The following is a 26,656-nucleotide window of genomic DNA, read 5'->3' as shown; positions in this document are numbered from 1 at the left end:
TTCAGTACTTAGGTACACCCCATATTGGATACTGGGGTACTCTTATAAGTGCCTACTATATGGAACCCATGTACCCAGGACATAGGTACCCCAGAGGTCGCCCATGGGCTGAAGCATGTATTATGCCACCCATGAGAGACCATTCAAAATGGAACTACAGGCCTGCCATTGCAGCCTGTGTAAGCTGATGCTAGCACCACTTATTAAAGATGTAGGTTTCCTATATCTAGGGGCACTGCACTTAAAACTTATAAGTCACCACTCTAGCAGGCCTTTGCAATCCTGAAGGCAGGGTGCTTGGTTATGAATGAGAAGGTGCCCCTACATGAGCAGTACACCACTGCAGCCTACGGAGTCCATTCTCCCGGGTTGTCAGTGAAGCAGCCATATACTATATAGAGGGGCACGCGTAATTACGAAATGACCATCTCGAAAATGGCGGCAATGATGTTTAGTATTAAATATGTTGGAATCATACGGTGTGGGAGGTATGATTCCAAGCATTGGAAGAGCCCTCTGTTAGGCTCTCAGTGTTCCCGGTACCAGCCTTCTTTACCCGGACAGCACAAAATGGTTGCTGCCGACCAGAGACATGATTCTGCCCTCCTACTGCTGAGCCAAGCTCAAGCAGGGGAAGGCATCCTGTGACAGGGAGATGTGACCACCTCCCAGACAGGATTTAGTGTATTGGGGTGGGTGCGCTTACCAGCGCCACTCAGTCTGAATGAGGGGCACATTTGGAGTCCCTGTGCATAGTCCAGTTCAAACCAGTGCTGGGAGCCGTTGGATCCCGCTCTGATGCGAAACTGGACAAAGGACATGGGAGTAACCTCCCCACTGTCCAGACCCTCCCCTGGGAGGGTCCCCTGAATCTTCCCAACCCTTTCACTAGGGTACGTAAGGGCTTACCTGGGTGTAGGTCACTAGATTTGTCATGGGATAAGATTCAGATCAGACACCACTTGTTCTTCTACCGTCTGGGCACTCTGGACTTCGTTTGGGTCTGACTTTGTCTCCGTTCCAGTCTCCTGCATCGTCTGTGCCTGTGCAGAATACAGGAAACGTCCGAGGCCAGTGAAGCATTAAAGACACTTGAAGGAATCTCCCTTGGAGTGAAGGAGTCACTCCAATGCATTCGCAGGCACCGCAACTGAGTTGACCAGTCTGCTGATCCTGAGCTCCTCCAGACTCCAAAGGTTCTACAACACAGGTGGTGGTTTTCCACAGCTCCCGAGTTCTGTCCTGACCTCTCACCAAGTTTGAGGGAAGTATCCTTCATGGGGGTTGCAATAACTGAACCCCTGTGCACTGCGTCAACTTGCAGTTGCAAAGGCTTGTTGACTTATTTCCTAGAAGATCTTCAGGCTCCAAGTAGCCACAACCTCGAGCATCTCCTGTGACCAGAATCTTGGGCCACACCGCATCGTGTGCATCGTGGCCTGTATCTTTTGGTGAGCTGCTTGAGGCCCTCTCGCGATGCAGTGTGCCTGGACTGTGGGTCCATTTGATGGTCACTTTTGCTCCTTGTGGGCTCCCCTGCTTGCTCGGGCCTGCCCTGACTCCCCTGCTTGTGGTGAATCCCCTGGACCTTGCTGGTCCCGATGCTGCTCCTTCTTCAGCTCCTGCATTGGTTGCATTTGCCAAGACTTGTTGGTGCTCCGCCAGACATCGACCCCTCAGCACTCGACATCCTTTGTGGGACAGCTCGTGCATGGCTCCTGGTCCTCCTCAGCATCGCCTGGTTCTCACAGCTGCAGAGTCAAGGTCATCGTCTACCATCCTGCAACACCCGAACTCCGAGGGCATTCGTCTTCCAAGTCTCCTGGTCACTCCTGAGTGACATAGACTCTGTCCCCTCTGCTTGCAGGTACCTCTCATCTAGAATCCACCTTCGGATTCCACCGGACACTTTCTCCTTCTTCAGCAGCGGCCCTTTCCTGAAGGTTTGACAGCAGTTTCTGACACCATTTCACACATACGCACCCGGCTTCCCAGGTGTAGGTAACGTGGGTACTAAGGTATCCACGGGTGGGGTGGCTCTCAAACCTTTTGTCTTCCACAGGGTTTCTTCAGGGTCCACTGGGAAGGGTCCTTAATCTTTAAAAATCCAACCGCAATTCACACAGAGTTGTACAGAGCACGCGGTCGTTCCCACACTGCACAAGCTCTTGACCCGAGTCATGCTTCTTATACCATTTTTTTAGTATATGGTTTGGGGTCCACTGTGTATTTTGTGCGATTTACTGTGTTTCTTTGCTAAAGTATTGTGTGCATATCTCCGGGTAGGAGATATTTCTATGTGTTAGAGAGTATTATATAATAAATACATATTTTAATAAATAATTGGTGTGGTTCCTTTTCACCTAATCTATACTATAAGATTGTTTTCTGGTAAAACAAGCTGCTTAACACTCCTTCTGCAATAAGCCTGAAGGTTGCTCTCCACAGCTACCACTTAGAGAACTTTCTAAGGTTGTCTAAGACCATTTAAATAACCATAACGGTTGTCTGAACTGGTGCAAGGTGTCCACTTACATAAGTGTACGTCATATACCAGGCCAGCTTCTCACACAAAGCCTGGAACTTTGGGGTAAATGCAAATAGAACAAAAGATGGAGGGAATGCTGAACAAATCAAACATTCACCCCAAGTCATAGATCTGGGTAAACCCATCTTTTTTTACTCGCCACACCATTCCAGTTTGGACCTAGCCATATTCAAATCAGTCTTGACCCTGCTTGCCATGGGACCAGTCCAGCCTAAACTGCCAAGCCAGGTCCTCCCTGGACCGGAAATGAACATCCTGGGACCAGTTTAGGGGGTATAATCTCCTCATCAGTCAGGCTAACTTGAAACCTGTGGCATAGTGAGCATGGGATCCAATTCTGGGCATACACTTCCCACGTAGGCTGAGAAATGCAAAAAGAAAAAAATAACTTTGAGGTAGCATACCTATTCAAGAACATGATGTGCGGGGGGAGGAGCCAAGATGGCGACCGGGACGGCAGCATAGACTCCCGGCTCCGTGAACCTCCGCATCCCGCACGGATATCCTGCATGAGATCCTCAGCCTGCGCTACTCGCTCGTATTTGTGAATGAGAGTGGCAACTGACCGTGTTACTCCGAAGTTTCTGGCGGTGGTACCGCCGGAGAAATGTGCCTTTGAAATTTGCGGCCCGTGCAGCCCCGGAGCCAGGACCTCGAGTGGACGCCTTGGCCGGGTGGCAGTTCAACAACAGCGGCCTGTGGTGACTGGGTGGAGTCGGACCACCGGAGCGGTGCACACCTCGGCCTACATTTCGCCGTGGTCGTTCCTACCGCTAAGCGTAGCGGACTGAGTGCATGCCCGGGGTGGCAATTCTGAGATTCTCCGGTGATTGCCCCTGCCTTTGACGGTGAGCTGCCCGGACGCCACCCGTAACTCGCCCTGATTCTTGCGGGCTGCTCCCGGATTTTCGCGGGCGCTGGTCCGTGGTGGGGACGACTGTTGCCCGTGACCACACAACGGATAATTTTTGCCTGCCCCCGGAACCCTGTTTCCAGCGACGTGGGCCTTGAGGCGCTTGTCCCTGGGTCCCGGTCCCAATACGGGTCGGGCCTACCCGGCGGCCATCTTGTTATGATGAAGCCTACCATCCTGTCCACCGGGTCACAGCAGGATTGGGAGTGTGTGACTTTTGGGAGTGTGGCGGAGCGATCGCAGAGAGCTGTGCTGGGGTACGGCGACCTCCTCGAGGCTCTCGGTGCCCTTCATTCCACCTTGGTTCATGGCATCGGGGTCTTGGGGAGTAAGCTCGATGGTGTGGCATCAGCGTCGGGACAGTTGCGGCCTGCCTGTCCTCAGGTACACAGGGACTTCCCACACTGCACACAGGAGGACAATGTCGCGGCCCCCCCTGAGATTAGTGAACAGCTGGAAACTCCGGACAGTATGCTTCCGTGTGATCGGCTGGCGGTGGGTCTGATCTGTTCCGGAGGTATTGGACCTGAGTGGGAGGTGGTGGCCTCGTCCCGTGCACGGCCTCCGGCGACCCAGGGAAAATTCAAGCAACAGTTGTCTACTTTGGCTGATTCCGCCTTCCTGGACCTTGTGTGCAGTGCAGGTCCTGGGGCAACACTGGGAAAGACGTCCCTCCATGATGCGGACTGTGTTGGTACTCAGAGACTTCCACCCCACCTGTGTGCGTCGCTTCCCGGTCGTTTTTGGACACTTCTTTACCTTGTAACATTGGACATGGCGCCGGGTCGAGGGGTATGCATGGGCAGATTTGCAAAGAGTGGTCAAGGATAAGGCTGATCCTTCAGGGGTGGTCATCTAGTAGACGGGCGGGCTCAGGGGTTGCGTGCTCTCATGGCATAAGCTATTAGTATAATTGGTGCATAATGCTCCCCATCTTTCTTTGACATGGTCGATTTTGTGCTGCTTACTGTTTGCCTTGGGGAAAACTTACCGTGCGGGAGGGAGAAGCCGGGGGCATGTTTTGAAGGCCCTCCTCCAGTTTATTAATACTCTCTCTACCCCCCCGTTTGGTGGGGTGCTTTTCTTACTCCCTTTTCTCTGTTCTTCTATATTTCGGGTCTGGTTCCAGGGCGACAGGCACACTGCTGGGGGGGGGGGCCGTACTCATCTGCAGAGGTGCAGGGTGGGGGGTTGGGGAAGGGGATTCTTTAGTCTTTACCCTTTTTTTCCATGGCCTCCTTTTTCTTCTCTGATTCTTCTTTGTTTTTCTTTTCTGGGATCAGCGTGGTACGACTCCTTTGTTGTGAATCACTGCTTTTTCATGTGTGCCACAATTTCCGGGGTGTTTTCTGGGCTTTAGGGCATGGGACTGCAGGCGCAACTGGTCATGATACTTCTCTACATCCTGCACTTCCTGTTTTAGCGCCATTGACTCGATAGATTGCCGTTTATTGTTTACGTTTGTTATTCTGCCAGCCATTTTTCGCTGCTGGGAAATTGTTTGGCACCTGATCCTTTCGTTTTTCCCTATTATAAAATGAAAGCCTTCTTAATCCTGGTGTCCTACTTGCGCCATTCACTGGCCGAGAATATATTAGCATGGAGATTCTGCTCCCCGAGGTTCTGCCTGTGTCAACATTGGATCTCTGTTGCTTTGACTGCTTAGCGGCCGGCCCCGGGGGGTTGTAGGCCCATACTTGTTATTGGTTGAAATGCTAATAAAGGTTTTTCAAAAAAAAAAAAAAAAAAGAACATGATGTGCTTCTCATAATTCCTACAGCTATCATACACCAATCTATTTCGGAGTCAATGATATCTAGTATTCATTCTTTGCATTGTCAATAAGGCCCTCCTTATAGGGAAAGGGGTAGGAAAGAGTGCTCCAAAACTCAATGTGAGCGTGAAAGATGTCCTGCTTTTGTGCCTCTGCCACACCTCACTCCTCCTGAGGTTCCCCACAGACATATAAAGATCGATGTTTACATCCATTGTGTGCCCTTCAAAAGATCACCATCAAATACTTTTCTTAGAATCTAAGACAAAATCCCCAAATCAGAGACGTTCTTTCAATGTAGCTGCTTTGCTTTCAGTGGAGAGGACTTTCAAGGTTCTTGTCTAATTCATCTCTGACATGCACATGAAAGAAAGTACTACTTTATTAATTCTAAACTTGAAAATGCCAATTTAATGATAGGTCTGCATATTAACCATCTTGATCACACATATGAAGACCAATATGTACCCAAATAGTTAATCATTACCCACATCTCAATCTCTCCATTAACAAGGTCATTTATTGCGCATTTGTCAATGCCAGGTTATAAGTGCTCACCTTAACATACAAGGATGAGCAATTTCTGCCCCTGCCCACCTAAACAATAATTTGATAGACTAGAAAATGACATCTCCATTGTAACAACCTCACTCTACCCAAACAACTAATTTCCAGATGTTGCTACCTTGCCATGGACCCAGTACTGTAGAAAACTCCTCATGTCATCATCACCCAGAAGATCCAAATAAGGCTTTCTTAGCAATAGCTGCTTGAAATTGTAGATTCCTTGTTCCATTTAATCAAACGTCTGCTGCACAAATACCTCTGGTTTCTTCAAATTTGTTTTGCTGTACTATGGCTCTGATTATTCATCACACCCAATAAAGTACAACTCACCGGGATTCGGAATTTTGCAGCACTTATTCTGAGTTTTGAGGAATTACGTGCAGATTTTGGCACTTACAGCTAAAAACTATACATGTTATGATAGAAACCAAACTGTTTTTCCCTGTTAATTTTCATAAGGTTTGACCTGCCGGACTTTAATGAGGGGTGAGACATTTAACACCCGATAATTACTAGGCGTGGTAAATATCATACACTTTGGAATTCTGACCGACGTTTACACAGTGGTCAGAAGGTACTGACCAATTGATTTTAGTCAACATGACTGATAACCATGATGTACCTTATACTTTTAGTGTACAATGCTAACAACAAAAATTGAAAGAATAGATGCATTGTAATGCACAGCTATCATACATTTCAATTAAAAAATACCTATTTAACTACAATAACATCTCTGAATGTTGACATACCTGAAAAGAACAGTGCCTTAAATCCCTTTTTTGAAACAGTGTTGTCAGATTTGAACTCGACTCTCATATTGTTGTTCTGTGAAGTTACTACTTCAGGCCTTTCAGAGCCACAAAACTTTCCATGGAGTTTGGAATCTGATGAAAGGCCACTCCAAATTTCGACATAATCGTACTTACACACCTTGAAAAATACAATGTAAAATATGCTTTTTAAATTTTAATTTGCACCAATGAACAAGGACAGTTGAAATTCAAATTCATCACAAAATAAACAGAGAGAGGCAAGCTTCTTAGTGCTCTATGTGTAAATGCACATTTTAAAAGATACAAAATGTAATCATGCATCAGTTGTAATGATCATTATTTGAATATATGCTCAAATGTTGGTCCTATGCTGACCTTTTGATTACATTTCGAAGGAAAGATAAATATATAATTATCTGAGGTTCTCATAGACTTCATTGTGAATTGAAATTTAAGGTGATTTAAAGTCAAATAAAATGATGTAACGTAGGGCGTTTCCGGTTTACGACAATTTATCCAGTATTTTTTAACACAACACACAAATAAAGACAGAACAGAATTCAGTTTGGAATGTTTTAAGTGTAGTAGACTAAATGAGATTTTGCACCACAGGAGGTTAATGCATATTTTACTAGTCCAGGCACAGTGCTTTTCTGTTCATCTGTTGCATTTTTTTCCCCAGAATATAGTGTACCTTTGAGTGTTTTTAACCTCCAAGAAATGCTTCTGTAAAGAGTTACTAGCCACCAGCCGCGGTTTGTGCAGGTAAGAGAGATGGTGCGGTGGGGCCGGGTTAGGAAGGATTTCGAGGGACAATGCTGAGGGGAAATTAAATAAATATTAAATGTTCCCCCGGCATCGTCCCTCGAAATCCCCCGTAGTGGGGCCCCACCACTGTTACCTGCATGGACCGCGGCTGCTAGCCACCATATTAACCCATTGCGTGCATCGGACGGCCGTGAGCCGTCCAATGTCATGGTGGGCGTGTGCGTGGGACGGCTCCCGGGCCTTCCTAGCACCCACCCAGAGGGGAAGCGCTGGCGCTACCACCGTGGGCTGCCCTCAAAGCTGCCCCCACCCGCGACGACAGGGGAAGCCCTTCCGCTTCCCCCCGCCCCCCACCTCACCATGTAATGACGTCAGCGTGCCCGCGTGCTGATGTCATTACATGATACCGGACGCGCGGGAAGCCATTTGCTTCCAATGCGTCCGGCGAGGAAGAGGTAAGTTTGTCCTCTGGGAGGGTAGGGGGGGGGGTTTAAAAAGGCATCGGAGGAAAGGAAAGTGTTTTCCTTTCCTCCGATGTCTTTTTAAGCATTCCTGCTGCACAATCGCGCATGGGGCGCGATCGCGCAACAGGAATGCATGTTTTTTTTTTATATTTTAAACAGGCCTTTGTCTTGGGGAGCAGCCCCTTGGGTAAGGGTCACTCCACTTGGGGGAGCAATTTTTGTGGATGAGTCTGCACCCCTTGGGGGTGCAGATCTATTAGAAAATATATATATATGGCCATATGTGACCACTAGGCCAACAGGGAATTTTTTTTTTAAAGGGCCTTTGTGTGGGGGAGCGGCCCCTTGGGCAAGGGTCGCTCCCCTTTGGGGACCATTTACTTTTGCCGTTTCTAGCCCCCTTGGGGGCAGATTGGCCTTGTTATTCTAGGCCCATCTGCCCCCAAGGGGGGTAGAAGTCATTAGACACCAGGGATGAGTTTTAGTGTTGTTGGGGAGCGGCCCCTTGGGCAACGGTCGCTCCCCTTGGGAGAGCAATATGTTATTGGGGAGCGGCCCCTAAGGCAAGGGTTGCACCCCTTTGGGGAGCATTCATTTGGGCCATTTCTGCCCCCCTGGGAGGGCAGATCGGCCCAAGTAAACAATTAATTGTATTGTATGCCCACTAGGTCACCAGATTGCTTTAGTGTTGTTGGGGGCGGCCCCTTGGGCAAGGGTCACTCCCCTTTATGGGGTATTTATTGTGGCCATTTCTGCCCCTTTTGGGGGCAGATCGGCAATATGTTTTCAGGCCCATCGGTCCCCTAGGGCGGCAGGAGCCACTAGACACCAGGGCTTTTTAAATGTTGGTGTTGGGAAGTGACCCCTTGGGCAAGGGTCGCCCCTCCTTTATGAGGGTGAATATTTTGACTGTTTCTGCTCCCCGTGGGGGCAGATTGGCCTTATACTTTTAGCCCCACCTACCACCTTTGCTTGGCTGGTGGATAGTGTGTAGACTTGTGCATTATTTGCATATTTGATTGTAATGTTTTATTTCTCCTTTTTATTCTAGTGCAACGTTTTTGATTCTTGTTTGCGGTTTCAGCAGTGGTTGATCTGCAGTTTTGTGTAGTTGCATTTTTTTGCTAAGAACAACATTTTTGTTGTGTTTACTCTAAATGAGTATTAATGTCATGCATGAATGAATTTTTTCTAAGTGGTGTCATAATAGCAGCATATTTAGTTAGTGTTTTGTGCATGAAATTCTTTCCGATGTGTTTTGCGTTTTCTTATGTGTAATTTTCTTTTCTTTTTTAGTGGGATACTGTTGGTCCTTGCTGTGTCTGTGCAGAGTAGGTGGTGGTGAGTCTAGCTGCTTCTGGCAAGTGAGTGGTATAGTGTTGGAGTATATAGGTCTTTGTGATAAAAGCCACATTTTGTTTATTACTTATTTTAAAAAGGGTTTGTTATTGTTGACTTGTTTGACAAGTTACCTCTATTAGTAAGAATTATGGCTAGCCATAGAATTACTGCTCAGTAGGTGGTTGGTATGCTTTTTGAATCTTCCTCTGAGCAGGATTATGAGACTGACAGTGCGTCTGAGGGAGAGGAGGGAGAGCAAGATTCTGGCAGTGAGTTTTCTGTCGACGAGGAATCATCTAATGATGAAGCTACTCTCAGTGCGGATGAAGCTACTCTCAGTGCGGATGAAGTGCCTGTTTTAGAGGAGGACACTGAGGTGCCGATGGTGCAGCAAGAGACATCAGTATTGCAGCCTGGGGCTGCAGGGCTTCCTACTGGAAGTGCTGGACTCTGGGTTGATCCAAACATGTTGCTGCCGGTGTTGCTTGCCTTTAGTGGGGATGCAGGGAGTAGAGTGAATTGTGAATTTTTTTTGCCTATACGGTTTTTTTAGTTGTTTATGAATGATGTATTTTTGGCTGAGATTATTGACCAGACTAATTTGTATGCTGAACAGTTTTTGAGGGACAACAGTGCCAGACTTAGGCCCTGCTCTAGAGCTACCCGGTGGACTCCCACAAATCTGGATGAGATGAAGTTTTGTGGTTTGACTTTGATGGGCTTGATAAGGAAGCCGTCCATGGCTTCATACTGGTCTACCAGTCCCTTGATGGCAATGGCCATATTTCCTGCAATTATGAGTCGTGATCGGTATTTACTTTTGCTTCAGATGCTGCATTTGTTGATAATGCTTTGGCGTTGCCACAAGATCACCCTGACTGTGACCATCTTTTTAAGATTTGGCCTGTTCTTCATCACTTTGTAGATCGATTTTCAGAGATCTATAATCCAGGGAAAGAAATAGCTGTTGATGAGTCTGTGGTCCTATTCAAGGGCCGTTTGGTTTTTAGGCAGTACATTCCTAGCAAGAGGGCACATTATGGAATTAAGATGTATATGTTGTCTGAGAGTAGGACAGGATATGTCTATAATTTTCGGGTGTACACTGGTAGGGATTCTACTATTGACCCCCTTGGATGTCCGTCCACTTTTAGAGTTTCCGAGAAAATTGTGTAGGATCTTGCTAGAGGACTGTTTAACAGAGGCCACCATTTGTACCTTGATAACTTCTACACCGCTGTGCAATTGTTTAAGGAATTGTTCAAAGTGGCACAACCCGCTCTAACCGTAAAGGTTACCCAAAAGATCTTGTTTGCAAAAAGCTTCAGAGGGGACAGTGCAGTGCCTTGCGTAGTGAGGAACTGCTAGCTGTGACATTTGTGGACAGGAGGGATGTGTACATGCTGACTACCATTCATGATGAGAGTTCTTCACCTGTGACTGTTTGGGGTCAGGTTGCTGAAGTGCGCAAACCTGTGTGCATTGTAGACTAAAATAAGCACAACGGTGGTGTCAATAGAGTAGATCAGAGGTTGGAACCTTACACTGCTGTTCTTAAGGCTTACATTTGGTATAAGAAGTTGGCCATCCATCTCTTCAATTTAGCAGCTTTCAATGCTTTTGCTGTGTTCAAGGAGTGTTCTCCTGCATCAAAGATGACTTTTGTTCAGTTTCAGGAGTCTGTAATAGGCAGCCTTGTTGTTGTGGAACAGGCAAGTGTTCCTAGAGTTAGAGTGGTGGAGAATGTGGCTAGATTGAAAGAAATGTGTGGGTTTGGTAGGTTTCGCTAGATGGCCGCCGAGCCCGGGGCCAAAAACTCATGGGACCCCCCCCCCTTGGAAAACCAGGTTGTTTTGTGAAAGGTAATTTTGATGTCACCTCAATAGGTTTTGGGCCCTTGCCTGTCGTGGGTACCCACCCACAGAAATGAGGTACTATTTGTCTTGGAAGACTTTGGGAAATGCGGGGTGGGTGAACTTTTGTGGATCCACGCAGATTCCAGAACTTTCCACCACAGAAATGTGAGGAACATGTTCTTTTTTGGGACACATTTTGAGGTTTGCAAGGGATTCTGGGTAACAGAACCTGGTGAGAGCCAGTCAAGTTACCCCATACTGGATTCCTCTGGGTGCCTAGTTTTCAAATATGTATAGGTTTGCTAGGCTTCCCTAGGTGCCGGCAGAGCTAGGGTTCAAAATCTACAGCTTGGCACTTTGCAAACAAAGGGTCTGTTTTCACTGTGAAAATGTGGTGTGTCCACGTTTCGTTTTGGGCAGTTTCCTGTTGCAGACACTAGGCCTACCCACACAACTGAGGTAACATTTTTCTTGGAAGACGTTGGGGAACGCAGGGTGGGTGGAATTTTGTGGATCCCCATAGATTCCAGAACTTTCCACCACAGAAATGTGAGGTAATGTGTTTTTGCTGACAAATATTTAGGTGTGCAAGGCATTCTGGGTAACAGAACCTGGTGAGAGCCAGTCAAGTTACCCCATCCTGGATTCACCTGGGTGTCTAGTTTTAAAAAATGTATAGGTTTTTTAGGTTTCTCTAGATGCCGGCAGAGTTAGGGTTCAAAATCTACAGCTAGGTACTTTGCAAAAAAAGGTCCATTTTCACTGTGTAAATGTGGTGTGTCTCCATGTTGCGTTTTGGGACGTTTCTTTTGCGGGCACTAGGCCTACCCACACAAGTGAGGTACCATTTTCCTCGGAAGACTTAGGGGAACGCAGGGTGGGTGGAATTTTGTGGATCCATGCAGATTCCAGAACTTTCCACCACAGAAATGTGAGGAAAATGTGTGTTTTTTAAACACATTTTTAGGTTTGCAAGGGATTCTGGGTACCAGGACCCAGTGAGAGTCAGTCAAGTCCCACCATCCTGGATTGCCCTGGGTGTCTAGTTTTCAAAAATGTATAGGTTTGGGAGGTTTCCCCAGATGCCGGCAGAGCTAGGGTTAAAAATCTACAGCTAGGCCCTTTGCAAAAAAAGGGTCCGTTGTCTTTTTTTTTTTTTTTTTTTTTTTATTTGTGCTTGTGGTTACAACAGAGAGAAAAGAAAAAGAAGAAAAGAAAAAACAATGAATAAAAAGAAAAGAAAAAACAAGAAAAGAACAGGCCTTAATTCAGGACAATGAGAGAGTACACAATAACTGTAAGCATAAGCGATACTAGCAAAAACTTACTAAACAATACTCGGCACAGTATAAATGAGCAAAAAAAAAAAAAAAAACACAGAGAGAAGCACATAAATAAGGATTCTTCCATCATTAATCATTACATTACAGTTGGTCATTAGGGGGCATTATATAACATCTTGCAATACTATTAAAAGACTTACTACTTAACCTAGGTAGGGCAGCAGAACCAATGTTATTGACCTATCCATGCCTCAAGTGAAGCCCAGATCTTTCTACCAAAATCACGCCTGGATCTACCCCACCTAGCCCAGACTCCGGACTCCAGGTTATATAGTGCAAGAATCCTCCTTCTCCAGTCAAGGAAGGTAGGTGACCCGGAGCTTATCCACTCTGAGGTGATACAAAGGCGAACCATAGCCATAGCTATTAACAGGAAGGCTGACGAATATCGGGGCCGAGTATGCTCGCTATTACTTTGATACCCACAGATAACTAACTCGGGAGAGAGAACAGCTGGGATCCCAAGATTAACGTTGAGAAACTGCTCTACGTCCTTCAAAAAAATCTTCAGCTTATGGCATCCGAAAAACATATGGACATCGTCAGCCGCCATTAACCCACACCTTGGGCAACTGTGCCCCACACAACCCGCCCACTTAGATATCTTGGCTGGCGTATAATAAAGGTCAAATAGAGCCATATAGCACTGAGATCGTAGACTGCCAGAAATGAGGACCCTACCGGCTAATTCCAGGGAAGTGACTATATCTATTCCTGTTACACCAAATTTGGCTTCTAATTTTGATGTAGACGCAGAAATATCGTCAGGAAGCTTTGTAAGTAAATGACGGTAAATTACCCCTATTTTAGAACGCTTAGCAATAAGTTCAATCAGCATTATCTTCCCAAATAGTCCTTCAGACTCCAATTTATTTTTTTCTATAAAACTACGGAGCTGTAAATATTTAAAGAAGTCAGATGTATTAAGCAGATGCCTCTCCTTAAGACATGCGAAAGAGGCCAGCCTCCCTTCATACCCTAAGTTACCAAGCACAGTCAATCCTAAGGCTGACCAATTAAAGGTGACTTGATCCTGAAAGACTGCTGGCAATAACCGGGCTGCAGAAAAGGGTGTATAGAAGTTGATGTTGGGGACTAAGAATTTACAGCGGACCTTACGCCACACCGAAAACATGGACCAAATGACCTTAAACCTAGTTCTTTTATAATAACTTGGTTCTAAAACCCGAACTAAGACTCGTTTAACATCTTCACCCAGCCCAATTTCAAAAATTGAGGGCCTGCAGGCCAAAGAGGGGCCGGCGACGTCTCCCAACAATGGTAGCCCGAAGTATTGAATCATTGAAGACCAGAAATAAAATAACAAGCTAGGGACCCCCCAACCACCACGTGAGCGAGACTGGAGCATCCATTTAGCCGCCCTTCTGGGCTGCTTGTAACCCCAGAGAAACCTACTGCAAATTCTGTCTGCCAAAACTAAGCTGGAATGAGGCATCTCCGAAGGCACTGTTCTAAAAATATATAAAAATTTAGGAAGAATTAACATCTTAAGGACATTGCATCTGCCATAGAGGGAAAGATGGAGATTATCCAGCCTTGCCAATATTGTTTTTACAGAATTAATTATAGGCAAAATGTTTAAATCTGGGACAGTACTTACATGTGCTGTAATATATACACCGAGATATTTTGCAGACTGCACTATAGGGGCATCTGAGGGGCCCATAGCTGTGGATTGAATAACTTGGGTCTTAGCGGCATTAAGTTTGTAGCCTGAAAAGGCTCCATACTGATCTGCTATGATTTTAACAGCCTTATAGGCAGACGAGACATCTGAGGTCAGGACTACAATATCGTCAGCATAAGCTAATGCCTTATAATCCGTTGAATGGATAGTAACTGGACGAATGTCCTGCGCTTTCTCAATTAAATATAGAAAAGGTTCTATATACAGCGCAAAAAGAAGAGGGGAGCACGGGCACCCCTGGCGAGTACCCCTTCCTACTGTGAATGGCTTAGAAACTAGCCCAGCAACAGAGACAGTGGCTTTAGGAGAAATGTATAAAGATTGGACTGCATGGATAAATTCAGGGCCAAGGCCCTTCCAGCTGAGAACCTCCCATAGGAAGGGCCAGGCGACCCTGTCGAATGCTTTCACAGCATCCAGCAGGATCGCCCCAACAGGTGATGATGTTGCCTGGGCCCAGTCCAATAATGCCACTACTCGAGATATATGATTTGCTGTATCTCTGCCAGGGATAAAACCATGCTGGCGTAACGAAACCAAGGGAGTAATTATAGCAGCCAATCTAGATGATAGAATCTTGGCAAAGATTTTATTATCCGAATTAATGAGTGAGATAGGCCTAAATGAGGCAGGATCCAATTCAGGTTTGTCTTTTTTCTTAAAAAGAATAATATTAGTCAGGGTCCAAGACTCGGGAATGCTTCCCAATTGTGCAGCCCTCAAAACAGAGAGAAGAACCCGTCGAATCTCCTGGGTGAATACTTTATAAAACTCTAGTGGAACTGCATCAGGGCCTGATGCTTTGCCGTTGGCCAGTGCTCCAATTGCTGTCTCAACCTCTTCCCATTCGATGGGGGCCGAAAGGACGCTTTTCTGTTGATCGGTAGGTTGGGTAGTTGGAATACTGGCCAGAAAGGCTGCAGTGTACTGGCCTTGATTTGCAACGCAATTCCTGACTTCATTGTAAAGGGTCCGTTGTCACTGTAAAACTAAAGTGAGTCCACGTTGCGTTTTAGGCCATTTCCTGTCGCGGGCACTAGGCCTACCCACACAAATGAGGTACCATTTTTATCGGGAGACTTAGGGTAACACAGATTTGTAGAGCAACTGTTATTACCTATAAACTTTCGATGCATTTCTGCCTTCCAAATGAAAGGCAATGTGTAAAAGAGAAGTCATTTTGAAAAATGACCTATAATTCTCATGCTAGTATGGGTACTCACAATTTCAAATATGAAAATATCTACTGTTTCTAAACTCTATATTTTGTTCCAATTTCAGAAATACATAGGTGTCTTCCATACCTATTTTTTCATTTATATATTTTCCCAAATTAATTGCTATATACCTGGTACATAATGAAAAACTATTGCAAGATACTGCTCAGTTATTGGCTATGGGTTAGTCGGGTTATAGGTGAACCTACAAGTCCTATATATCCCCACAACCATAAAAGTCCACCAGATGTAACGGTATATTGCTTTCAAACAGCTGTCACAATTAGAAGAAGTTACAGGTGAAAACGTTGCCACAAATGGCTGTTTTTTTCAAATATTTTTTAATTATTCCTATATTTAACTGTTAGTTTCTATAAAGAAATCTTGAAGGATCTACACAAATGACCCCTTGCAGAATTCAGAATTTTGTCTACTTTTCTAAAATGTATAGCTTTCCTGGATCCATTATTGCTCTCATACCCATTTATACCATTAACTGGAAGAAGGTTGAAAGCACAAAAAATAACAAAAATAGGATATCTCCCCACCCCACCCCACCCCACCCCACCGAGACCAGGAAGACCGTCACCCAGGCCCTCGTCACCAGCCGACTGGACTACGGCAACGCCCTCTACGCCGGTACCACCGCCAAGCTCCAGAAGAGACTCCAGCGGATCCAGAACGCCTCAGCCAGACTCATCCTCGACATCCCACGAACCAGCCACATCTCCGGACATCTGAGAGACCTGCACTGGCTCCCCGTCAACAAAAGAATCACCTTCCGCCTCCTCACCCACGCACACAAAGCCCTACACGACCAAGGCCCGAGCTACCTCAACAGCCGAATCAACTTCTACGCTCCCAAACGCCACCTCCGATCAGCCAACCACGCCCTCGCCGCCGTCCCCCGCATCCGAAGAGCGACTGCAGGAGGAAGGTCCTTCTCCTACCTGGGCGCCAAGACCTGGAACTCCCTCCCGACCGACCTGCGCCTGACCCAAGACCACCTCTCCTTCAGGAAGAAGCTGAAGACCTGGCTGTTCGAGCAGTAGCGGCACCCCCCCACCCCCAGCGCCTTGAGACCCTACGGGTATGTAGTGCGCTCTATAAATGTCTTTGATTGATTGATTGATCTCCCAGAAAAATGTCAAAACTGTGAAAAAAAATGTGTTTTTTTGACAAAAGTCTGTCAGTCCCTAAAATCTGGGAAAATGGGGATTTAAGCCCAACAAACCCTTTGTTGATACCATTTGCAGAGAAAAAACAGACTCTTTCATTTGCAGCACTTTTTCCCATTTTTCCCCACAAAAACAGAAATTAGCTGTATTTTGGCTAATTTCTGTGTCCCTTCCAAAGGAATCCACAAACCCTGGATACCTTTACAATCCCCTTGATGTTGGAAGAAAAGGATGCAAATTTAGCGTGGATACCTTAGGTGGTCAAAATGTTACGGGGGCCAAAGCGCGAACTAACCCAAGTAGCCCAAAAAAGGCCTAGCACAGGGGGAGAAAAGGCCTAGCAGCGAAGGGGTTAACGGCTCAGTCACTTCCCAAAATACACCAGTTTCCTCCTTAATTATGTCAGTGGTGACTGTGTCAGCTCAGTGCAGATTTGAGCACCTGTTTTTTTCCATCTGCGGTGTGTAAACATTTTACATATGGTAACGCTCTGTCACAATTTCTTGCTTTGCACAACATACATTAACCTGCACCACATTTATACATATAGTGTGATTGTCACTTTTAAGTTAGCCATTGTTAATGCAGGTGTCAGTTTGAGCAACTCATGTTAAAAGAAATGTTCAGTGTTTGCTGTGTATTTTCCTTTTTTCATTTCAGGAACCAAAGCTGCAGTGGTTTATGTTAATTAGAACATTACAAAATGTTTTGGTTTCTTAGAGAATTGTTTATCTGTATGCGTTTCATGGAGAGTAAATAAAGAATTTCTGCACAGGTGCTAAGGACAGGCCAATCGTGATGGATCATCACGATCTGACATATCTCTTGAAGGCTGTGCAGCAAAAAACTTCCATTGGGTAATGGCTGGGAAGAGGGCAGACCTCCCCAATATCATGAAATGTTCGATCCTGATTGGGAGTGATGCATACTGTTGCAAAATTGATTTTCATTATGTTTTGCTGAGCTACCTAAATTCAGAAGCCCCTTACCACTCTTTCAAGACTAGTCTTTCACCTTTGTTCCTGCTCAAAGAGTTAACGCACCTGAGCAAATCAATTTTCTTTTATTTGACTGAATCTCTGATTCTGACTTCCAGGACTTGCTGATGTTTCCTGTTTGAATTCTCTCACGAATTTCCCAATTTCCTCTCAGTTTAGCATATTACGGAATCCTCCCATCATGTTCGTGTTTGTAACTTTGCTAATTTTCTAATGGTTTCCAAACTACTACTACTCTGTCATGCTTGTGGAGCCTAATGTTCTTCAATCTCATTGATGTAGTGTTGACTTGTTGATGTTAAGCTGCGCCATCGACTCAAGTGCAGCTTAGACTTGAGTTTGCACCAACTATCTGCGCAGTGCAAATCCCATCCTGCTGCAACTCATATATCTCGGATTTTCTCTGCGTTACAAGTTGAAAATAGAGAGTCAATCTCTGCCCATAACTTTCGACTTGTTCTTTCTAAAATTCATGCATTAACTCACAGAAGTTCTGAGATATGCGCATAAACTTCAGACACGTCAGGCACAATAAACCAGCCCTCAGCTCTGTCCTGATACAGTGCAGATAATCATGATACGGCGCCTGGTGTATGCCTGCATGCTTTTTACATACATACGTTCTAATATGTACATGCTTGCAAATATGGACAGCAAGGTATGCGAATGCTCTGCACAGTATAATCCATGTTTATCTACCACAGGCAGAGACCCAACTGTGACCGAGCACTTTACATATGAACAGTTTCACAAGATCAAAATTGAGAATAATACTTTTACAAAGGGAAGACTTTATAAGGTACTGTTACGCAGATTCCAATTAAATATGTAGGATGGAAAAACAAAAACAGACATACTAGCAGAAATTATACAACTGCATAGGACCATAGATGTTAAGGCCACACAGACCAACACTTCAGTGCAGAGGAGTGAAGAGAAAATAGAGAGTCAAAATCGTGAACACCTCACTTTCCATGGAGAGGTACCTCAAAACTAAAACAAGCTACCAAAATGACATGGCACTACTCTTTAAAAAATAAAAAGCAGCCACTTACCCAGAGGCCGCCTCTAGTTAGACTAGCCTCTCTTTACAGCTGTGGGTCCTAAGGTAAATCACGCTTTAACATATATCCACATCCCTCGAGCTCCATGCCATATTGAATGATTTCAATCTGCCCTCTGCCATCATCATGAAACTGTTACTACTCCCCTTCACATCAGAAAAGAACTCCTTACTGCTATAGACAAGAGGCCTACTTGCACTCTAACACTGTTAGACTTGATGTCGGCATTTCACATTATGGACCACAAAATTCTACTTGATTTATTGACTGCTAAAATAAAATTAGTAGAACCACACTGTGAGTTTAGATAAAAACCTTCACTACTGAACTTACCAAGTTAGAGTGGGCTCATTCATCTCCAATACCACCACCACCTCTAGTGGAGTCCTACATGGCTAACCCCTCTCAACATCTGCATGACCCAATCCCATATCCTTGATGCTCAGTGTTGCTATTAGATTATGCGGATGATAAACAGATCTATTTAAAATTGGAAGAAAATACTTCTTCGTATGATGTTGGCAGGCCCAGATGCAACAAAACTGCCTTTGTATCAACATCCAAAAACCTGAAACCATCATGTACCCTACAACACTTTCTAATCTCTCACCTCCCTGGCCAGACTCTCTGGGTGTCATACGCACTTCTACCACCAAGGTCCGTAATCCTGGAGTTTTTTTTAACCCTCATCTTTACCACACCCATTTAGTATTTATCTGGAAGAAGGTGTTTTATCATCTCCATCATCTTTGAGAAAACTTTCTCTTTCTAGTCTATACGTTGAACTTTCAAAGGAGTATCTGGTTACATTTCGAAGTACGGAATAATGCTACTCGAGTCCCAAACAGGCTAACACATACTGACATAACACATTAAACCTGACGGCACTTCTTATTTATTTATTTATTTTAAAAGTTTTATATAGCGTTAGCTTGACCCATGAGTATCAGAGTGCTTTACATACACACAGTAAAGAAAGAAGAAAATTGCATTACATAGTAGGAAGGCGGTAAGGAAGCAAAACAGAGATACAAATACAACATGAAAAATAGGTGCAGGGGAGGGAGAGAAAACAATCGAAGGTGGCTAACACAGTCCGGTCACCAACTATCCTTGAATGTCAATAGAGAGAGGAGTCAACTTGGATATTGAAGTCTAGGTTCGTTGACATTGGACGGGAAAGTATTTGTTGAGGAGATCGAGTTTCAGGTCCCTTTTGAAACAGGAGAAGGAGGGGTTGCATCTGAGGACTCTAGGGAGAGCGTTCCACATCCTGGGAGCGCTGCCAGAAAATGATCGGTACGGAGTGATTTTCTTTTTCAGTTTCGGAGGGATAAGAAGGAATGAGTTGGAGCTTCTCAGAGTTCTGGATTTTCCTGCTTTTACCAGTTTGTTGTTTAGGTAGTTGGGGGACAGAGAGTGAAGGGTTTTGTGTGTGCTGCAGGCCAGTTTGTAAATACATTTCCATTCCATGGGAAGCCAGTTGAGGGAGTTGAGAGCTGGTGTGATGTGTTCAAATCTTTTTACCCTAGATATGAGTTGAGCGGCTATGTTCAGCACTGCCCTTAGCGGGGCTAGGTGAGCTTTTGGAGTCCCTGTTAGGATGGCGTTCCCGTAGTCGATTTAAGAGAGAACTAGGGATTGAACTATTGTCTTGCGGTCATCATGGGGAAGAAAAGGTTTCAATTTCTTGAGGGGTTTTAGTGAGAAAAGCGCACCTTTTGCAGAGTTTTTGATGTGGGCCTCCATTGATAAGTTCTTGTCAAGGGTAATGCCTAGGGACTTAACTGAGTCGGATAGGACAAGGGGAAGTTAGGGCATCCAGATTCTTGAGCCACTCTTGGATTGGACGGTGGTTACTTTTTGAAGAGAATAGAATTAATTCCGTTTTATCTGGGTTGAGCTTTAAGTGGTTAACGTTGAAACAAGTTTGGATCTCGGTTAGAGTGACATTGAGGTGTCGGATGTCGCTGGGTGATTTGATTTTGTAATAGATTTGGGTGTCATCTGCGTAAAGGTGGTAAATCACTCCTGCTTTTTTCGAGATGATTGTGAGGGGCTCCATGAAGAGATTGAAGAGGGAAGGGGAGAGGATCGAGCCTTGCAGGACCCCAAGTGTGACATTTGTTGGCTTAGAGAGACAGGAGTTGAATTTAATTTGTTGCGAGCGTGCTGAAGGAAGGAGGTGAACCATTTTAGTACTGTGCCATTAATGCCAGAGCGCCTCCTCAAGGCCTCCAGAAGAGCTGGATGATTTACTGTGTCAAATGCCGCAGATAGGTCAATAAGGATGAGTAGACAGGCTTCACCTTCATCTAAAGCCCTGTGAATATCGTCAGAGATGTTGAGCATAGCTGTTTCAGTGCTACAGCCTTTCCTGAATCCTGATTGAAAGGTGTCGAGGAGGTTGAACTCATCAATGTGTTTGTTGAGTTGGTGGAGAACGCATTTCTCCAATGCTTTTGCAAGGAACGGGAGGTTGGAGATAGGTCTGAGGTTGTTGAGATCGTTAGGATCGGCCCCTGGTTTCTTGAGTTTAGGTGTGATTTGTCCTAGTTGAAGGGAGTCTGGGACACAGCCTGAAATGAGAGAGGAGTTGATGATTTTTGTCCAGAAAGGGGTAATGCTGTGGTTGAGTTCTTTTATAATTGTGGATGGGAGGGGGTCCATGGCGTGGGGAGAAGGTTTTAGGCTTGCAAATATACTGTAGACCTCGTTTTCCGACATTAGCTCGAAGTCGGACCAATGCGCATTGTTTTTTACCTTGAGGCAGACCTGACTGTCCTTGGTAAGAACTATTTCTGATTGGTCAAGGGTGATTAAAGGGGGGCAGGTTAAGAGGAAGGAGGATTTGAGGTTTGGATGAAGGATTGATCAATTTTTGAGACTTTATTAGAGAAGAAGGTGGCAATTTCTTCACATCGCTCTTTGGTGGCTTTGATTTCGTGAGAGGGAGTGCAGTTAGTTTGGCTTTTGACAATGTTGAAGAGTTCTCTCGGTCTGTTTTCCACCAGATCTAGTTGGCTTCGGAAGAAAGACGCCTTTTCTCTAAAAATTTGTTTTTTGTATGCCAGCCGAGCAGATCTAAGATGCACAAGGTGGAAGGACGAAGGGTTTAGTCTCCAAGACCTTTCCGTTTGTCTGAGTTGACACCTTTCGTTATTAAGATCAACGTTGAACCAGGGTTTAAATTTGATTCGCCTAATTTGTTTGAGTTTGAGTGGAGCTACTTGGTCTAAAACCTCTGTCATTGTTGAATTAAAGTGTGTAGTGAGGTCATCGGCCGTCCAGGTGGAGGGTTGGAGTTGTAGATGGGCATGAATCCTGGATTCAAGTTCGGTTATAGGGACCTCGTTGATGTTTCTGGTCCAGTGCTTAGGTTTGTCATCGCAAATAGGTTGGTGGCTGACAAGTGCGTCAAACTTGAACAGAATGAGGTGGTGGTCGGACCAGTCAATGGGAGAAATTGCTCTCAGAGAGACCAGTTCATTTTTGGTAATGATCGCATCCAGCGTTGCACCTTTGATGCGAGTTGGTTCATTGCAGAGTTGTTTGAGGTTGTATATTTCAAGTAGGTTGGATAGGTTCTGGACAGTGGAGTCTTCTGGGTCGTTCCAATGGATATTGAGGTCACCCAGGAACATGTCGTTTGTGTCTGTCAGGGAGAAATGTGTTAGTAAGTCTGTTAGTTCTTTGGTGAAGAGGGCACGCTCTCCAGGAGGATAGTAGATGCTGTAAAATTTGATGGGTGAGGTGCCCTTGGCAGTGAGTTTGACACCCAGGTATTCAAACGATAGGCATTCTGCAGGTTTAAGTTTGGTAATCTGTATTTCAGCTTTGTGAATAATGGCTAGTCCCCCACCAGTTTTGATCGGCCTGTCTTGTCTGATGTTGTTGTACCCAGGAGGGGTGAGAATGTCAAGAATGGAGGTGGAGTGGACATTGAGCCAGGATTCTGTGAGGAAAGCGATGTCTATTTCTTCAGCGAGTAGAGCTTTAGCAATTTCTGTGGCGTGTTGTACTGCTGATCTGCAGTTGAGGAGCATGCAAGAGAGAGGGCGGGGAGCCTCGATGATGGGGGGGAGCGGAGTGGATAGAGGTGTATTGAGCAGGAGGTCTAGGCGAGAGGACAGTTTTCGGGATTCTGTTAGTGCCAACAATAACAGGGATGGTGAAAGAGGCAGTATTCTAGCTCAAAGCGAGGTAAGAGCTGTTGATCTCATCAGGTTTCGGTGCCGAAAAGGGGTGGCGATCCCGGTTGGGTCGAAGTGCCTAACTCGCCGATGGAATGGAGGGCCAGGAGTGCTCTGTGGGGCCATGGAAGAGGTATTGAGGGGGATAGGAGCAAATCTACCCGGGGAGTGGGAGCATGGTGGCTTGATCCTGTTGAGAAGGTCTTGTTGTAAGTATAGGAAATCGGCAGCAAGAGAGTTAATTTTCCGCTCAATTCAGTTCAGTTGCTGTGTTATTGAGCTGAAAAAGCTTAATGTTTTTGTCAGGAGCCGAGAATGACTTGGGTCTGTGGAAGGAGAGAGAACAGGGGTCAGGGATTGGATGGAATCAGTAGGATTAGGAGAGGGGAAAGGTTGGACATGGGGAGCCGGGTCAGTAATGCTACCATTCAAGGTGTTCGGAGGAGGAGTAGTGTGTCTAATGTCCACGGGAAGAGGGAGAGAAATTTTAGGTAGGAAGTCAGAGTTCTGGGGAATGTCAGTTAGATTAGCGGTGGAGACAGGTTGTGTGTGTGGATGTGGGACGGTGAAAGGGGAGTGGGCAGTGATAATAGGGAGGAAAGGGTCCGCTGGATTAGTGATGACGTTGGTCATGGATGTCATAAGGGCCGGGGAAAAAGGGTCTGTGTTGGAGGAAGGGGTAGTTTGTGAGGGAGGGTTCAGATTATCGGGGGTCGAGAGGGGAGTGCCTGTGGTGATTTCAGTCACGGGTGGGCTGTGGTTAGTGTCCGAGCTGCCTAGATCGAGATCAGCCTTGTGGTGTTTGTTAATTGTGAGTTTGCTGTTCCTGGTGTGATCAGTTGATGTAATAATGGTGGGTGTTTGGCGACAGAGTGTAATGATAGGGGTAGTGTGATTGTAGTGAGTGATGGTGGATGTCCATGAGTTAAATAGAAAGAAGGTGTTTTTCCATTTAGTCGGACGATTAGTGTAAAAGATGAAGTTAGTTTTCGCGTTGCCGTTGCTCGCTGTGTAGTAGTTATCTACTATGAGTGTTTCCGGGTGTTGTTTTAGAGTACTGTGCTTGAAGTTCTTTTTAGCATTACTGGTCATTTTGTCTGGGTAGTTAATGGACCAGGAGTTGGGTCCGTAATGCACGAGATTAGAGTTCCGGGTGGGGTCAGGCAGGCACATGGTTAATGGAAGAGAGATCGGTATAAGAGTTGAAGGGAGGAGAGCTTCCTTCCTTGAAGGTCAAACCGATTAGCAGTCAGGAGCAGTCAATTATAGACAATCATAGACCTGACATAGGCAAAAGGAGAGACTTTCCATTTTTGGGTCGTTCGGAATGAGAGCGAGATCAGGGCAATAGAGGCGCGCTCTTATATAAAGCCCAGTCACAATCAGGAAAGGCGATACTTTCCGCTGTTGGGTCGTTTCGGCTTAGAGCGAGATCAGGGCAATAGAAGCGCCAGGCGCCAGGCGCGATCCTATAGAAAGCCCATTCGCAATCAGGAATCGAGCAGCAGACTGGGGTGGTAGTTATAAGACATTTATATGCAGTATATACAATAAACTCTAAAGAGACATTTATCTGCAGTATAAAACATGTATATGCAGTGTATACCCTAAACTCTAAAGAGATCAGGGGCCCACAAACCATGTGTCACGGGTCGGAGGTTCCCCCGCTCAAGGACCCACCTGAAGAGAATGAGTCACGAGAGGAGTGGTGGTCCAATCACTCTGAGAACCAACCTATCCTTTCTTTACAGCCGGAGAACTGGAAGCCTGCAGCTGACACTGTCTGGTTTGAAAGCTCCCCAGATATGAAGGGATATGCCTTTAAAATCCACGGAGACAAGGGAAGCTCCGCCTGGGGGAGTGACGTCACCTGGAATGAGCCAAGGGAATCGTGCGGCCGGGACAACGGAGGTGGAGAAGAACCCAGAAGAACGAGAGACAGAGAGCGCAAGGGAAGCAAGCCGGGAAGCGAGAAGAACTGAGGAGAGGAGTCCGAGAAGCTGCCCCCTGGTTTTGAGGAAACGAGGACCGAACAAACGCCCGGAGGCCAACGTCCCTGTGCAGCGCCCAGCCACACCCCAGGAGGAGTGTGGCTCACACAGGTTCGGAACCGGGTATCAGGCTGGGTCGAGAGGAAGGAGAGGGAGGAGAAGTGATTGTGGAGCTTCAGGTGAGTCATCTCCTAGCTTAAACCGTCACCCTTCCCTCACGAGCACTCTCCTCTTTGAACGCCTGTTTGTGTACACCGGTGACCCCGCACTTTCCCTACCCTGGGCTGGAACGAAAGTACAAACTGGCTGACGCATGGTTTCTTTTTTTCCCTTTCCTTTTTATGGTTTTGGAGATACAAGTCGACCCGAGTGAAAGACCGCCCCTGGCCACAAGAAGCCGACGACCGGTGCTGCGGCTACTCGGAACACTAAAAACCGGATAAGAAGCATTATCCCCGAAAGACTAAGACATATTGACTCTGGCCTCCCAAAAATGATGTGTATATGGAAAAATAAAGCTGTGTTTGATACAAAGCGGAGTAGACCTCCTTTTTGACCATTACCCCACCGATCCCCCCCCGCTACACCATGCTCTTACAGTAAGCCCAAAAGCATTAAGGAGTCAATTGGCAGACCGGAGAGGCCAGTTTGGTTAGACTTATACAGAGTTATATAGTAGGCCCATACGTTCTGCACTAGCTCCCTTGGTAATTGGGAGCGGCCATTTTAAGCCGTTCAAAATTTTATTGTCATCAGTTCGGAGTTAAGGTGCGGGCTCGGGTAATCGGCCAGATGCAGGCACTTACCCCCAGGGAGATCAGGCCTGTGAATAATCGGTGATGGGAGCGTGCGCTCCGTTGAGACCACGTTCGGGAGGAAGGCTGGGCTGGCAATGGGCCTGGGCACTGACAGGCCAGAGTCAATGTAGAGCTGGCTTTCACAGCGTCGGCCGTATACGGGGGCAGGAAGGCTCAGAGTAATTAGCGGGCTGAGGATGTAAGCAACGACGGCTGTAAGCAGGAGCGGGAAGGCTCAGACTATTGACGGGCTGAGAATACCAGCATCGGCAAACTGGCGGAGGTACAGCCATCGGGTTTTGACGAAGGGAGGAGGAGGGCTCATGAAGTAACAAAAGGAGAGGCGGAGGCGTTAGGCGGCACTTCACGTAGCAATTCAATTCAATTCAAAACAGAGCCGGGAAACAAGATGGGGAAACAATAGCCAAAGAAATGTCCCAAGTGCGATGAGGAAAGAGCTGACGAAGTCCACATGTTTTGGCGGGGCCCTCTGCTAGAATCCTTCTGATTGAAAGTGGGTAAGACAGTCAAAGAGCTTTTAAGTCAAGAAATTGAGGTTAGCCTGCCGTTGATAATATTTGGGGTAGATGAGGGTGGGGTGAAACTATCTTAGGAACAGAAATCTTTATTGTTTATATTAATATTGCTGGCAAGGAGGGAGATCTGTATAAAATGGGTACTACCAATTCCCTAAATTGGAGTGGGTGTCAACAATTCGGAGAATAAGCTCCTTAGATCGTAAAAGCTCATTGAGAGAAAAAAAGCTCTAACTTTTAGGAGATATGGGAGAAATGGGAGGAGCAATAGCCTCATGAGTGGAGAATAAATAAGCTGAATGAGAAATCGGTCCAATGATTAAAATATCAATAGCCGATTCTTAGGAGTAAGAAATGCACTCTGAAAAAGTTTCAACTAGAAGGCCGTGGGGCTGGTATGGCGTGCAAAGTGAATGCTCATACTGGTGTACAAAATGGATGCTCCTATTTTTAGGAGAATTGTCCTTTAATGGCTGTTTGATCTGCCTAACAAAGCCTAGATATGCCTATTGATGTTATATGAGGACTAAAAGAAGAAAAAAAACTATTTAAAACACTAAGCCTAGTCCACAAATCCGGGCACCATCAAATCCCAAAAAGAGCCCTTCAACTATACCAACTTCA

The 26,656-nt window shown here is 45.9% G+C and overlaps 1 protein-coding gene across 1 annotated transcript in view; it reads right to left on the bottom strand.

Annotated features, from left to right (window-relative positions):
- Positions 1-26,656, bottom strand: part of TLL2 (tolloid like 2) — a 2,438,103-nt gene that overhangs the window by 480,619 nt on the left and 1,930,828 nt on the right. The window contains exon 16 of the mRNA XM_085603672.1: positions 6,555-6,735. Within this exon, the coding sequence (XP_085459798.1) occupies positions 6,555-6,735 (181 nt within the window). The remainder of the gene's footprint in view (positions 1-6,554; positions 6,736-26,656) is intronic.

This window comes from Triturus cristatus, chromosome 1_2 (genome assembly GCF_964204655.1).
Source record: "Triturus cristatus chromosome 1_2, aTriCri1.1, whole genome shotgun sequence".
Classification (NCBI taxonomy): Eukaryota; Metazoa; Chordata; class Amphibia; order Caudata; family Salamandridae; genus Triturus; species Triturus cristatus.
This window is presented reverse-complemented; position numbering and strand designations above follow the sequence as displayed.